At 36.7% G+C, this 12,945-nt stretch overlaps 1 protein-coding gene across 7 annotated transcripts in view; it reads right to left on the reverse strand.

Annotated features, from left to right (window-relative positions):
* CNTNAP4 (contactin associated protein family member 4) overlaps positions 1–12,945 on the reverse strand; it is a gene marked incomplete at both ends in the record, with an annotated part of 261,961 nt that overhangs the window by 101,763 nt on the left and 147,253 nt on the right. For 6 of the 7 annotated variants that reach the window (XM_082608081.1, XM_082608084.1, XM_082608085.1 and 3 more), the window contains 3 exons: positions 423–566; positions 1,373–1,557; positions 2,149–2,352. In XM_082608081.1, coding sequence (XP_082464207.1) covers positions 423–566; positions 1,373–1,557; positions 2,149–2,352 — 533 coding nt within the window. The remainder of the gene's footprint in view (positions 1–422; positions 567–1,372; positions 1,558–2,148; positions 2,353–12,945) is intronic. The other variant, XM_082608082.1, reaches the window with a different exon arrangement.

The raw sequence follows: 12,945 nt of genomic DNA on the forward strand, positions 1-12,945 counted from the left end.
ACCATGGCAAAATACAAATTTTTCAAATGCTTCTCTAATATAGATGGATGTTATCTGACTCCAGGAACTTGGTGTGCTTCTTCAGAGAGTCTGTCAGGGAGTATCTTATAAAGGAAATTACAGAGTAAAAGAAATTAGTCTCCTGGGAGTAATAATATCATAACAAAATAAATTATCAGTTGCACCAAAAAAAGGCCTGCTTTACTTCATATAAATATAAAATAATCATGCCCTATGAATTTTAAATTTTTAACACAGAATTCATCCCTTATATGCATATTGCCAAGCAGAGAAATGTTTTTAAGGAACAAGAGTAAAGTCTAAAACATCCCATCAAGTGGGAATTCAAAATGAAGCAATTTTTTTGTGTGGAAAAGCCATGTAGTTTTCCTCATTTGTTCACATGAAGACTCAAGTCTTACCATAATGATGATCTGTGGGTTCTGTTGCTTGGCCAAATCAATAACATCCACTCCATTATAATAGAGATTTTCTAAACACCCATGAAAATGTTTATGGGGGAATGACACTGATTTTCCAGGTGCTGGAATCCCTCCAAAGCTGATCTTAGAAAGAAAAATGGCATCAATAATATTGTTTAGTGATTTTTTGATAATCTGCTTAAATAACTTCGATTAGCAACTATAGCTGTAATCATCATAGATAGACCAATTTTTCAGTACCCTACACTACCATATTGTTGATTTCAAATGGAGGTTAAAAAAATTAAGATGCAGATCTCAAAACAAATTTATATGCATTCAGTTTTCACTTACACAAGAGCTTAATTATTTTTACAAGTTGCTAATCACACCTGATTTTAATATTTTTTGGTTGCTGAAGAAAAATACATCTTTATATCCATCATAAACCTTGACAGCTTTAACAATGTTACCAATTACAATGACATTTTGTTTCATATACATTTCTGGCACACACTGATATTTGTGCATTTGAATTGATTATTAATGAATCAATGAATCTATTTATTGCTACATTCTCTCCATAAATCTGCACTGTTCAGGAGTGCCCTTTACCCGCCCCTACCACCACCAATCATGCAACACATTCTGTATTTACTTGTAATGAGATCTCTTCAAGAACATTTCCCACATGTGGCAATTTGTGACTACACATTGCAGGCAAAAAAGATGACATTTCTTTGTAATAATAAATTAACGTACTGGGAGAAAGATGAAGCCTCAGTAGTATATGCATAAAATTTGCTACTTGAGTTAGGTCACCTAGAGGAACACTTCATCAGAACCTTGACTGACTCTGAACATAGGTTTTCTATAGGGTATTTTCTTTCATGTGGCTATACCACATATACATTACAAAGTCTGCATTAATTGAAACATAACCATCACACCTCATAATCGAGATGTAGGTAACTGAACTCTCCCTGGGCGTGGAAACGATGCCTGTGCTCGTCCACTGTAAAGTTGACTTGTTTGCCCAAGCGTTGGATGAGCACGGAATGCCAGTGCTGGTCGTCCAGCAGGCTGCCCAGGGTGAGACTGATCGGGACGTGAGTTGAGGGCAGCTTAGCTTCACCTTAGAAGAGAAAAAAATAACAGCACCATTATTCTCAGTTTAAAAAAAGAAAAAAAAGTTTCTTTTGGGGGCACCAGAGTCTCTCATGATAATTGCAATCTCTTTCCATCCACTCCATCCAAAACGCTAGTCTGGATTTACCTCAAGATTGAATATAATATCCTCTCAACCTTGTTGTAATTTCTTCCTCTGTTAATTCTCTTTATTAGCATTACCCACCACCACGCACTCATTTTCAATGTAAATTTTATCTTTGCTACAACCTCATTATTTTTACTACCTCAGTATTTTTCAATGACCCATCCCTTTCATCATGAGGTTTGAAAAGAGCTAAGTGGTACTGTCATCACTATGACATTGAATAGGGTCTTGTACAATTTGCAAATTAGGAACCATTTTTACGTGCAAGTACAATATGGGCATGTATATATATATGTGTGATATATATATATCACACATATATACATAAACACTTGAATGTGGAATAAGGCACCTTAATTGTTAAAAAAAGATAAGCTATAAAAGCATAAAGTTACTAAGGTGATATCTAAATGACCAGATTTTTCAAGCACTTTACCCAAATAGTTTTACCTGAATTAATAACTAAAAAGAGTTTTCCTCTTCTTAATTCCAGTGTGATGTAATCTCCATTTTGCCCTTCCCGGTGAAGTAGAATCCCATCACTCTGCATAGTTTTAAATTTCAAAGAAATTATATCCTTTATTGGGCTCAGGGATTTTTGATCAAATCTGTAGAGAAGACAACTTTTCCCATCAAGATCAACCACCTCTGATCCTAGACAAAGACATTAAAAGTCATTCTAAGGATAAATACGCTTTTCATTAAAGCATTTTAAAAGTATATGTATAGAAAGAGCATTATACTTGTACCCATACATGTATATTTCAGCTCCAAGCCAATCAAAATAATGGAAAATAAAACCACCAAATGTCTAATTCCTTCTAATTCCTGGGATTGATTCCATTTTAGTCTTTACTCACCTATTTACAAAATTCATGATCTAGAAATACATTTTGAAATGTATTCCTAATTTTCTCTTATATTATTAAAGGCTGTTTCTCATTCCATAATAAATTAGGGAAAAGGTTATCATCAATACCCATAAAACAACTTTGCATATTTCATGATCAATATTTTTAATGACATTCTTGAAATGTTGAAGTTAAATGGTTTTTTAGCTTCTGAAAAAGTAGTTTTGAAATCTCAAAATTCTTTCTATATGGCATATATAAAAGATATCGACACACAAATACAAACACATACATCGGACTCATCAATGCCACCTCAAGTATATATTAAACTGACCTTTGTGTTTTGTTTTATTTTATTATTTTTGTGGCTAAGTAATAGTATTTCAGAGCAATGCTATTTTCTGTCTTCTCAAGGGCACTGTTGGAAAGGTATTCACTTAATGACATTATAAGGGCTGTTCTGCTGCATTTGTGTCATAACTGTGACATTGACAGGTTTTTTCAGCTTTCTGACAGTGTCTTATCTACTCATTGTCAAGATCACTTTTATTCAGTTCATCTGATAAAAGATGTCATGTTATACCAGTAACATAACAGTACAGCTGTCAAAATCAGTTGCACCCTGAGCAAAGAACAGATAATACTCAGAAAGCCTTGCAGTGTTTCCTACATTTCACAAGTCAAAGATTTTTTTTTAAGGCAATTACCCTTGAGAGTGCATTTATGTAATAAATGAAGAGGTTAGGGAAACCCAATAAAATAGGAAGCTATTTTTCAACTGGTTAGGTGACTTCTCCCAGTCAACAAAATGACTTTACAATTCACTCATCTTGTTTCATTTGACAAAATTATTACATCAACTTGTATGTCCAAATATGCATTTCTTTCAGATTATACATCATATTTAATGGGAACCATTTACATTCACCACTGTCCAAAATTTTTTCCAACTATTTTATGCAGCTATCTTTTGGAAATTCAGAGGTTTGATTTTTCCATGTCTTGTTAATGTGCTTATAAAAGAATTCATTCACCAAGTGCACATGAATAAACATTGCATTCTGTAGAAAGAATAATGTTAACTGAATAATTACTCCTTGTTATATAGCTGAATGAATGTGCATGGCAAAAACATAACTCTGTGTCAAATACAAATAACGTGTTCTATGATAATTAGATTACAATAAATTAAGAAAAATTCCAATAAGACAGACTTTAAATGCTGACACATTTGGAGCCATGCAGTTATCTCTGAGTTAATGCATTGCTTAAAGGCAACCATCATTATAAAGATTTTATTTCAGATAAAGTCTATTTTTGGAATTAGCTACCAAGAGAATATTTTCCCCAATGAAGGTCTAGCCTGTGATACTTCAGCCTTCTATTTCTTTTCTCTCTTCTTCACTATTGTTGTTATTACATTATAATGGTCATATTAGCCTTTCACGGCACCAAGAGCTTTGTGCCTGGAATATCTCCATCAGCAAAATGGGATAGTGAGAAACATATTAGACTATTGATGCCTAAAGCAATGGTATACTACTTCATCTCTTAAATGGAAGCCACTTGCCATTTTCTCTCTTACCTATTACATTCTTACTTCACAGATGTCACACTAAGTAGTTGGGTCCATTCATTCAATAAATATTTATTTAGCCTATGCAGTCTGAGGCCCTGTGATGGATGCTGAGATAAAAGAGGGATCAACACCAACATGGCCCTTGTCCTCACGGAACTTACATTCAGTGAAGATGGACAACAAGTAGCAAGTAAAAAAGTAAGTTCACATTCCCACCAGGAGTGCAAGAGTGTTCCCTTTTCTCCACACCCTCTCCAGCATTTATTGTTTGTACATCTTTTGATGATGGCAATTCTGACCGGTGTGAGATGATATCTCATTGTAGTTTTGATTTGCATTTCTCTAATGATTAATGATGTTGAGCATCCTTTCATGTGTTTGTTGGCAATCTGTATATCTTCTTTGGAGAAATGTCTATTTAGGTCTTCTGCCCATTTTTGGATTGGGTTGTTTGTTTTTTTGTTATTGAGCTGCATGAGCTGCTTATAAAATTTGGAGATTAATCCTTTGTCAGTTGCTGGTACAGCCACTATGGAGACAGTATGAAGGTTCCTTAAAAAACTAAAAATACCATATGACCCAGCAATCCCACTACTGGGCATATACCCTGAGAAAACCATAATTCAAAAAGAGTCATGTACCAAAATGTTCATTGCAGCTCTATTTACAATAGCCAGGAGATGGAAACAACCTAAATGTCCATCGTAGGATGAATGGATAAAGAAGATGTGGCACATATATACAATGGAATATTACTCATCCATAAAAAGAAACAAAATTGAGTTAATGGTAGTGAGGTGGATGGACCTAGAGTCTGTCATACAGAGTGAAGTAAGTCAGAAAGAGAAAGATAAATACCGTATGCTAACACACATATATGGAATCTAAGAAAAAATAAATGTCATGAAGAACCTAGGGGTAAGACGGGAATAAAGACACAGACCTACTTGAGAATGGACTTGAGGATATGGGGAGGGGGAAGGGTAAGCTGTGACAAAGCGAAAGAGCGGCATGGACATATATACATTACCAAACGTAAAATAGCTAGCTAGTGAGAAGCAGCCGCATAGCCCAGGGAGATCAGCTCGGTGCTTTGTGACCACCTGGATGGGTGGGATAGGGAGGGTGGGAGGGTGGGAGGGAGGGAGACGCAAGAGGGAAGAGATATGGGAACATATGTATATGTATAACTGATTCACTTTGTTATAAAGCAGAAACTAACACACCATTGTAAAGCAATTATACTCCAATAAAGATGTACAAAAAAAAAAAAGTAAGTTCATAAACCATTACAGACCATAACAGGCATTCTGATCAAGATTAAAAGAAGCCTGGGGTCACTTTAATTAAGGTAGCTGGGAAAGCTCAGTTCTCAGGTCTAGAAACCTGATGCTAAAGCAGATGGTAATCAATAATCTTCTTACTCTTGTCAGTCTTCAAGTCCTAAAGTTGTCCCCATAAAATAATTACTCTTATTATACTTAATTTTAAGATGGCTAGACATTCTCCCAACACATTCTCTCATTCACTATCATGAAAGGAAGCTCTGAGGATGCTGAGAAACTCCAGTGGCAGTCAGTAACTCAGCTCTCAGATTTCACATGCAATGTGAACAATACCCTTCGGGAAAAAAAAGCTAAATATAATTCAGAATATAAGTACAATGTCAGTACGGGGAAACTTCAAGTTATATCCATGTAATATATGTACAAGGATTCCCATAAAACAAAGAAATTCAGGATGGTCCCTAACAGTATGACTTTAGATAGAAAACTCACTTATAAACGCTATTTACAGAACTTATCTGATATATAAAAAGCATGTGATTTTAAACAATCATCATAAAACGTTGTGCTATGATAAGTACAGTCAACGATATAAAAATCTGGAACTATCTGAAAAAAAATAATCTTTTGAGAGACAGAGGGAGAGAGAGGAAGAGAGAATCTGAATTTTCTCCAAGGATGCTGGTGGGAGAAACAGGTCTCTCTTGAAACTGATATTACCACGGTTAAGAAAATTGAAAAAGCTGGAAAATAAATCAAAGGAATAACTTCATGTCCTCTCAATGTCATGCTGGAGCTTTTTAAGAGAAGCCCATCTAATTAATTCTAAGTGAATTCACAAATATCTTATTTTACTATTTATTACTGATGAGGGACAGTCTCTAAGTTACATGTTAATTTATAGTTTTATTTTGTTTTGTTTTCCCAGTAGAGATGCAAATAACTTCCGTCAGATAGAAAATATATCCCCAAAGGTTATGGTTTTATTGCCCTGTTGGACATTAAACATTTGTGTACTTAACCTAGTGATAGTAATTCAACATTCTTTTTTCCAGCTTTTAGGAACCACTTGCATTCTTGGCCTATGGCCCCTTCCTTCTTGAATAGGACCAGCATCATAGCATCTTCAAATTTCTCTCTTTCTCATTATCTCTCATGTTTGCATTCACAGTCACATATCCTTCTCTAACTCTGATCCTGTCACCTCTCTTTTATAAGGACCCCTGTGACTACACTGGGTCCACCTGGATAATCCAGGATAATCTCCCCAACTCAAGACCCGTAACTTAATCACAACTGTAAAGTACCTTTGTCATGTAATGTAACATATTTACGGTTACAGGGCATTACTCTATCACAGCAAGTTACCTGCCCTCTTTGTCCCTGTTCCTTCATCTGTAACATGGGAATAATAGTACATTCTTTCTTTTAAGTGAAGTATAGGTGATTTACAATATTTTGTTAATAACAGTATATTCTTCATAAGTCTGTTGTATGCATGCATATCTACACAATTTTTGGAAGTTGCTAGCATATAATTAGAATCCAATAAATGTTAACTACTATTAATGCTATTACTTATTAGAATACTGGGCAGGGAAAGAGGGGTAGCAAAAATAGTTTAATCAATACATTTGATGTGTTTATTTTTTAAAAGTGGACTCTAAAAAATAATGAATTTCTGAAGTGCACAAGAAATGCTCAATTACCAATGTCATTGCCAGGTTATGCAGCAAGAATGATTTTGAGCCATCTGTGGGTTCTGTGGCTTTTTCTCTGTCTGTCAGCAAATGCCTGAGCTGACTCACCGCGGCAATTGTCGGTGACCTGAATCCTCCTCAGTGAATACCTCCATCTCAGATCTTCTCATTTATAGCAGGAAGCAAGGAAAGAAGTGGCTCACAAAGATTGCAGGCCCTACTCTCATATCAATTCCCCCCGTGACCCCGGGAAAGAGGTATAGCCTGCTTGATTTGCATGATTCAGAAATATAATCTCCCGTAGAATAAAGAGTTTTCTGAAAGAAAATATTCCTATTTCTTTCAGGGAGTTGTGTGAGAAGTGGAATTGCTGAAACATGTATCCTGCGCTCCTTCTGCAGCACATATTTATGGAGACCTTCCTGCGAACACAGTGGAAGAGACAGTAATGCATAACACGAAGTGCATTTTTTTTCCCCAGGAGCTTACGGTCTAGCGGGGAAGACACACGTCCCTGAGATGTGATTATTCATGCTTCACTTCTGCATCAGGGCTGGGTCCCGAATGATTTCTAACACGTGCAGGAGGAGTTGAACCTCTCAGCCTCAGAGAAGGATGTTAACTAAAGGGAAGAAATGCTTCACCTCCGTGAGCAGCAAACTGCTTTTCTACCTCTGCATGTTTCACATGCAAACACACTCCTCATTGTCATATCTTCCACTTGACCCAATACCGTTCCCTCTCCCTTGCATCCTATCCCTGCTCCAGAAGTTTGAGGCTTCTCCAATTGTGAGGGGTTGCCATTTGAAAAAGCAATGTCTTCCCCACCCTGTAAGTGAATTACTAAGAAAAACATATCCAGGAGCATGATTTCTCAAATTGGGGTCCATGGTCACACCACGTGAGAATCACCTAAGGAGAATCTCTTGTGGCCTCCATAAACATTCAACAAACATCCTGCATTCTGCCTGATGTCCGCTAATTTAGAATCTCTGAAAGACAACCCAAGAGTATAGGTTCCTGAGTGATCCTGAGGCAGACGACAGCATAAGGGTTATTTGACAAGCAGAAGAGGTAGCTTACAGAAACCTGTTCTCTGAAAATGAACAACCTCATTGCATACTGAATTGTACCATGGAAAACAAAATTGTTTTATTTATCTATACCATAGGTGGTACTTGCAGAAAATTGTGGAGGTGGTAGTGACTTGTCCCTGAAACGTCTTTCAGGGAGAAATGGATTCTGTGAGTTAAACCATGAATCATAGCATTACTGATGAGATCAGTTGACTAAGAAACTTAAAAGAGAAAAATTGGAATAGAAAATGCATGAAATGGAAAACAAATCATTAAAAATAGAAAATTCACTTTATTGAAGGTCATGAAAGAGTTCTTGAAAAAGACATGAGACTCTTCTAATAATTCTTTGGGAATCATCCCAAAAACACAAATAGAAAAAGAGTGCTACCACTAGAGAAAACAGCTATGGACCAAACTCTTCTGGGCTAAATTGAATTCAGTCTTAAACACTGATCATACTGCCTCTCTATTTAAAAATTACTACCTATGAATCACTAAACAAACAGAGGTCCAATTTTGACTTCTAAAAAACATTAATCAGACTGAGTCACTGTTAAACTATTATATAGTGAAATATTAAAACTACAGCATGATGTATAGGCACGTGAGATCTGCATTACAGAATTGTGCTTTTAAAGAGATGGAGAGGAGAGACCAAGCACTTGAGAAATCAACAGGAAATGGGTTGTTCTATTTTTGCATAGTAGCATAAAAGAACATAGAATGATTTAAGGGACTCTTAGGTTTAAAACAACTAAAATTAATATGGTAAAAAGGAAGAAGGCACAGGATCAAATGCTGTATATAACCACAGGGAAAAGGTGACTTTACTATCATGGCTTTAAACAGACTGAGTTAAGGTCAGTGATAAGACTCCAGGAGGTTATGGGGGCAAACATCATCACGGCCACTTACATATCAATTTAAATTAACCTTTTAAATAGATTTGAAATTGGTAACATCTACTTCATCAAGGACGCTGGAGTGTATCATTGGAGGATGTAAGCTGGATTTCTGTTTCTAATATTTATTTGTTATTTTTGTGATGTCACAGAAATCACTTAAATGCCAATTCTCAATTTCCTTATTTGGAATATGTGGAGAATAATTCCAACCTTTCATGCTATACCAAAAAAGCTGTTGGCACCCGAGGGAAATATCAAAATGCCTTGACAGTTATTATTTAGTATGCTCTTATTATCATTTTAATAATAACAACTTTTGAAATTTCATATGTTCATCTCGGAGATATTTCTCTTTTCGTCAGTTGCTACTGCTTGAGTATAATATATTTGGATGTTTGCATATGTATTCATTTTTTTGGTTTATATCATGGCTAATCAGATACTTTTCTTAATACCTCCACTTAACAAATAGTTACTGAACGTTTACTGTGCCAAGTTCTACAGTAGGAGGCTGTGTAACAGGGAACACATTCCATCCTCATGGATCCTCCAATCAGAAGGAAAAGAAAGACATCACACAACTCATCCCATCTGAACAGATGTTTTTACAAATTGTTAAGTGGAACTTGAAGGGAAAGGACAGGGTGATATCAGAGGTTTGAGCAGAAAGGTCTAAATTAGGTTGTTGATTAGGGACGACATCTCTGAGGAAATGATATTTAAGCTGAGTAGGTCACCACCTATGAGAACATCTAGGGTCAGGAAAGGAAGAGGAGGTGGGGAGGGGGAGAAGAGGGTGAGAAGAGCTGGGAGGGTGGGAGAGTCTGTAGAGGGATGGATGGTGTGGCAGAAACTAAATGGAAGAGATCAGGGAACTGAATTACTGGCAGATCACCTTGACCCTGTGAAAGCTTGGTTCCAGGTTTTTCTTGGACAGGTCTATTTAGGATTTGTCCTTAGTCGCAGGACGTAACAATTGGTCCTCAGTTATGGTGTTTATTCCTAAGGCAATGCCTTTCTGCCTTTTCAGGTAAAAGCCCAAAGTGTTTAACAAGTCCCTCTAAATTGGCAGAACTTGGACTCCAAAGGTATCCTTCCCAGAACTAGGCAGATGCTGGATGAAGTCCTCAGGACTTGAATCTCCCAGCTCTTGCTTTTGCCTGGTGCATAGTGGGCATGGGCAAGTCAGGAATCAGGCAAGGATTTAAGGGGAATGTGTATGCAGGAGTCAGGGCTCTCCCTCTCTGACACCCTCCTTTTCAGTATTCCACCCTAAATTCTAATCACTCTGGCAATCTTGAACTCTGACCTCTGTCTCCTCAGCCTAGTAAAATCTGGCTACTTGCTGCTTGAGTATTATGATGTTCTTAGGAAAAAGTCAGTTAAATATGGATCTCCAGGAGTTTGCTTTCCATCTTTCAAGAATCAAGTCCTCTCAAGCTGCTGCCTGTTTTGAGTTGAATTTCAAAGCCCTCAGGCATTTTTTAAAGTGTCTTTTATCCAGCCACTATAATTGCTGTGGGCAGCAAGATAGTCCAATAAAAGCTACTCTGTTATGACTGGTACCTAAAAGCAAATCTCTCTCTTTTTGTAAATTTTATAACTATTGACTTGTCCATTAATTTATTTAGTTTTGCAAAATGGGCATATACTGATTCTACTATTCCTTGTTTATTTATATAAATATAACTTTAAAGAAAAATCCCCTCTAATCTTCTATTTGATTAACCTTGAGGTACAGATTACATAGCAAGAGTAGGATAAATGCTTGATGTTTTCTCTTCATTTATTAGCTTTCAAAATAATGAGTCGATTCCTTAATAGTTCTCCTAGGTGACCAATGAGGTTGTTTTTTTTAGTATTATCATGAACCCATTCACTTAAATATAGTTAATATGTTTCAAAACTGCAGTTACTATCTTTATTGATGCTAAAATATTTCCATCTTTGGTCAGTGAGAGCCCCTTCAGTCGGCTGAGTTCTTTTGACATTATTCTGGTGGGTTTTCATAGTCTCCTTATTTTCTGGCATTCTAAAAGCTAACCTCATTTTAATTTTAAAATAACTTCACGTATCATCAAATTAAAATCTTAAGACTGCAAACTTTGCAAAGAATTAGAATTTATCCACTTTGATTTTAGGCCAACATGAATCCATCTTCTTTTTAAACTCTGACATAAAATAGGATCCCTCAGCTACAGTATTAGCTGATAAACAATCTGAGAGCAGGGACTGTATTTAAAGCACCTTGTCAAGATTTTAGCAGTTAACATGTTGGAGCTGCTTAATAAGTAGGTATTGGATTCAATCACAACTATTCTTTAGGGTAAATCTAACACATTTCCTGCTTCTCCTTTTTCCCCAACCCAACAAGCGGTGTGAGAGAGCTGCATCCTGAGTAGACAGAAGGCTATTACTTAGTTTTCTTTCAGTGATTTTTCACCCAGATAAACAGTTGTACTTTTCACGTTACTTTCTTATATTTCCTATTTAATATATTTTCTAAACAGAAATCTACAGATGTAAGTAGTTCCAACCTCCAGTATTTTTTACATCATGAAATGCATACTCTTATTTTAAGTGAACATGAGTTTTGTAATTTCTGACTTATTTCCATTTACTAAATAGAATCCATAATTTTCTCTCACACAGTCTGCATTTAAGCAAATAAACATAATAGTGTAACACTTCTGTACATTTCTTCTCTGCCAATCCTCTCACTCAGTTTTCCCTGTGCTCTATGCCTGATCTTTAATGGACTGAATATGACACTTGGATGACGGGAAAAGCCTTCCTGAAGTTCCCCAGACCTGCCCCCATTCATTCATCTATCTGTCCAGAGGACTAATACCAAAAAAGGACCATCCGATTTCAATACAGTATAATGTGTGCATGATGGGATCAGGAGCAGAACAGCTGTTCCAGGAGCAGAACACATCCTCTGACCTAAACAGGAAGTACTAGAGAAGTTGTCAGAAACAGTGATTTCTATGCAGACAGAAGACAATGAGTAAAAAATTATCTAGGTAGGGGAATGAAGGCTAGACGTGTGGTGATCGCCCCATGCTTCATGAAAAGATCCTAAGACTAGAAAAATCATGAAATCACAGCACTTCAAAGAAACTGTAATTATTTCACTACGGCTGGGCAGTTGGATGCTTTCATTCTGCTGAGGATGAGGAAGGAGAGATTGTGGATCGCAAAATGAGAGTGTTTACACAACAGCTAGAGAAAAGAAACTAAGAATCTATTCTCAGGGCGATTGCTTCAGCAATTCACCCACCATTAACCATTATCTCCTGCGGCTTAATTGCTACTTCTTAAGCACTCCTCAGACTCACTCACTTGCACCCAGTTATTTTCCTTTCTTGCCTTTGTTTACCATTGTTTACCCTTTGGGACACACTGAGCAGAGTAGTAGTTCTTCACCATCAAACACTGTCTTTTCTTTTTCTTTCTTCCACAAGTTATTTCCTTACCTACGCCTCTTGTCTAGATCTGTAAACGTGTTCACAGTGGCTATGGCCAAGACATCTGAAATTTATACTTTCCCTTTGAACCCGTAAAATTTAGCTTCTGCTTCTCTCATTACTCAGGAAACAACGTCAGGTTTACCGACATGAAAGGAGAACATGCTCTTTGATATGGATTTTCCATTCACTTGATGCTCCTTCATAACAAGTTACTGTTCTAACTCAGGGTTTAATAAAACCGTGTGTGGTTCTCACAACAGCCACCTTCCCAGCAATATTCACAGGGCCAGCTTGCATCTATAACTTCAGCCAACACACATTTTAGGCACAAGGGGCCGGGGGGGTCTGGCATAAAAATGCACACTACCTGAAAA

This window comes from Mesoplodon mirus (assembly GCF_964341445.2).
Source record: "Mesoplodon mirus genome assembly, chromosome: 19".
NCBI lineage: Eukaryota > Metazoa > Chordata > Mammalia > Artiodactyla > Ziphiidae > Mesoplodon > Mesoplodon mirus.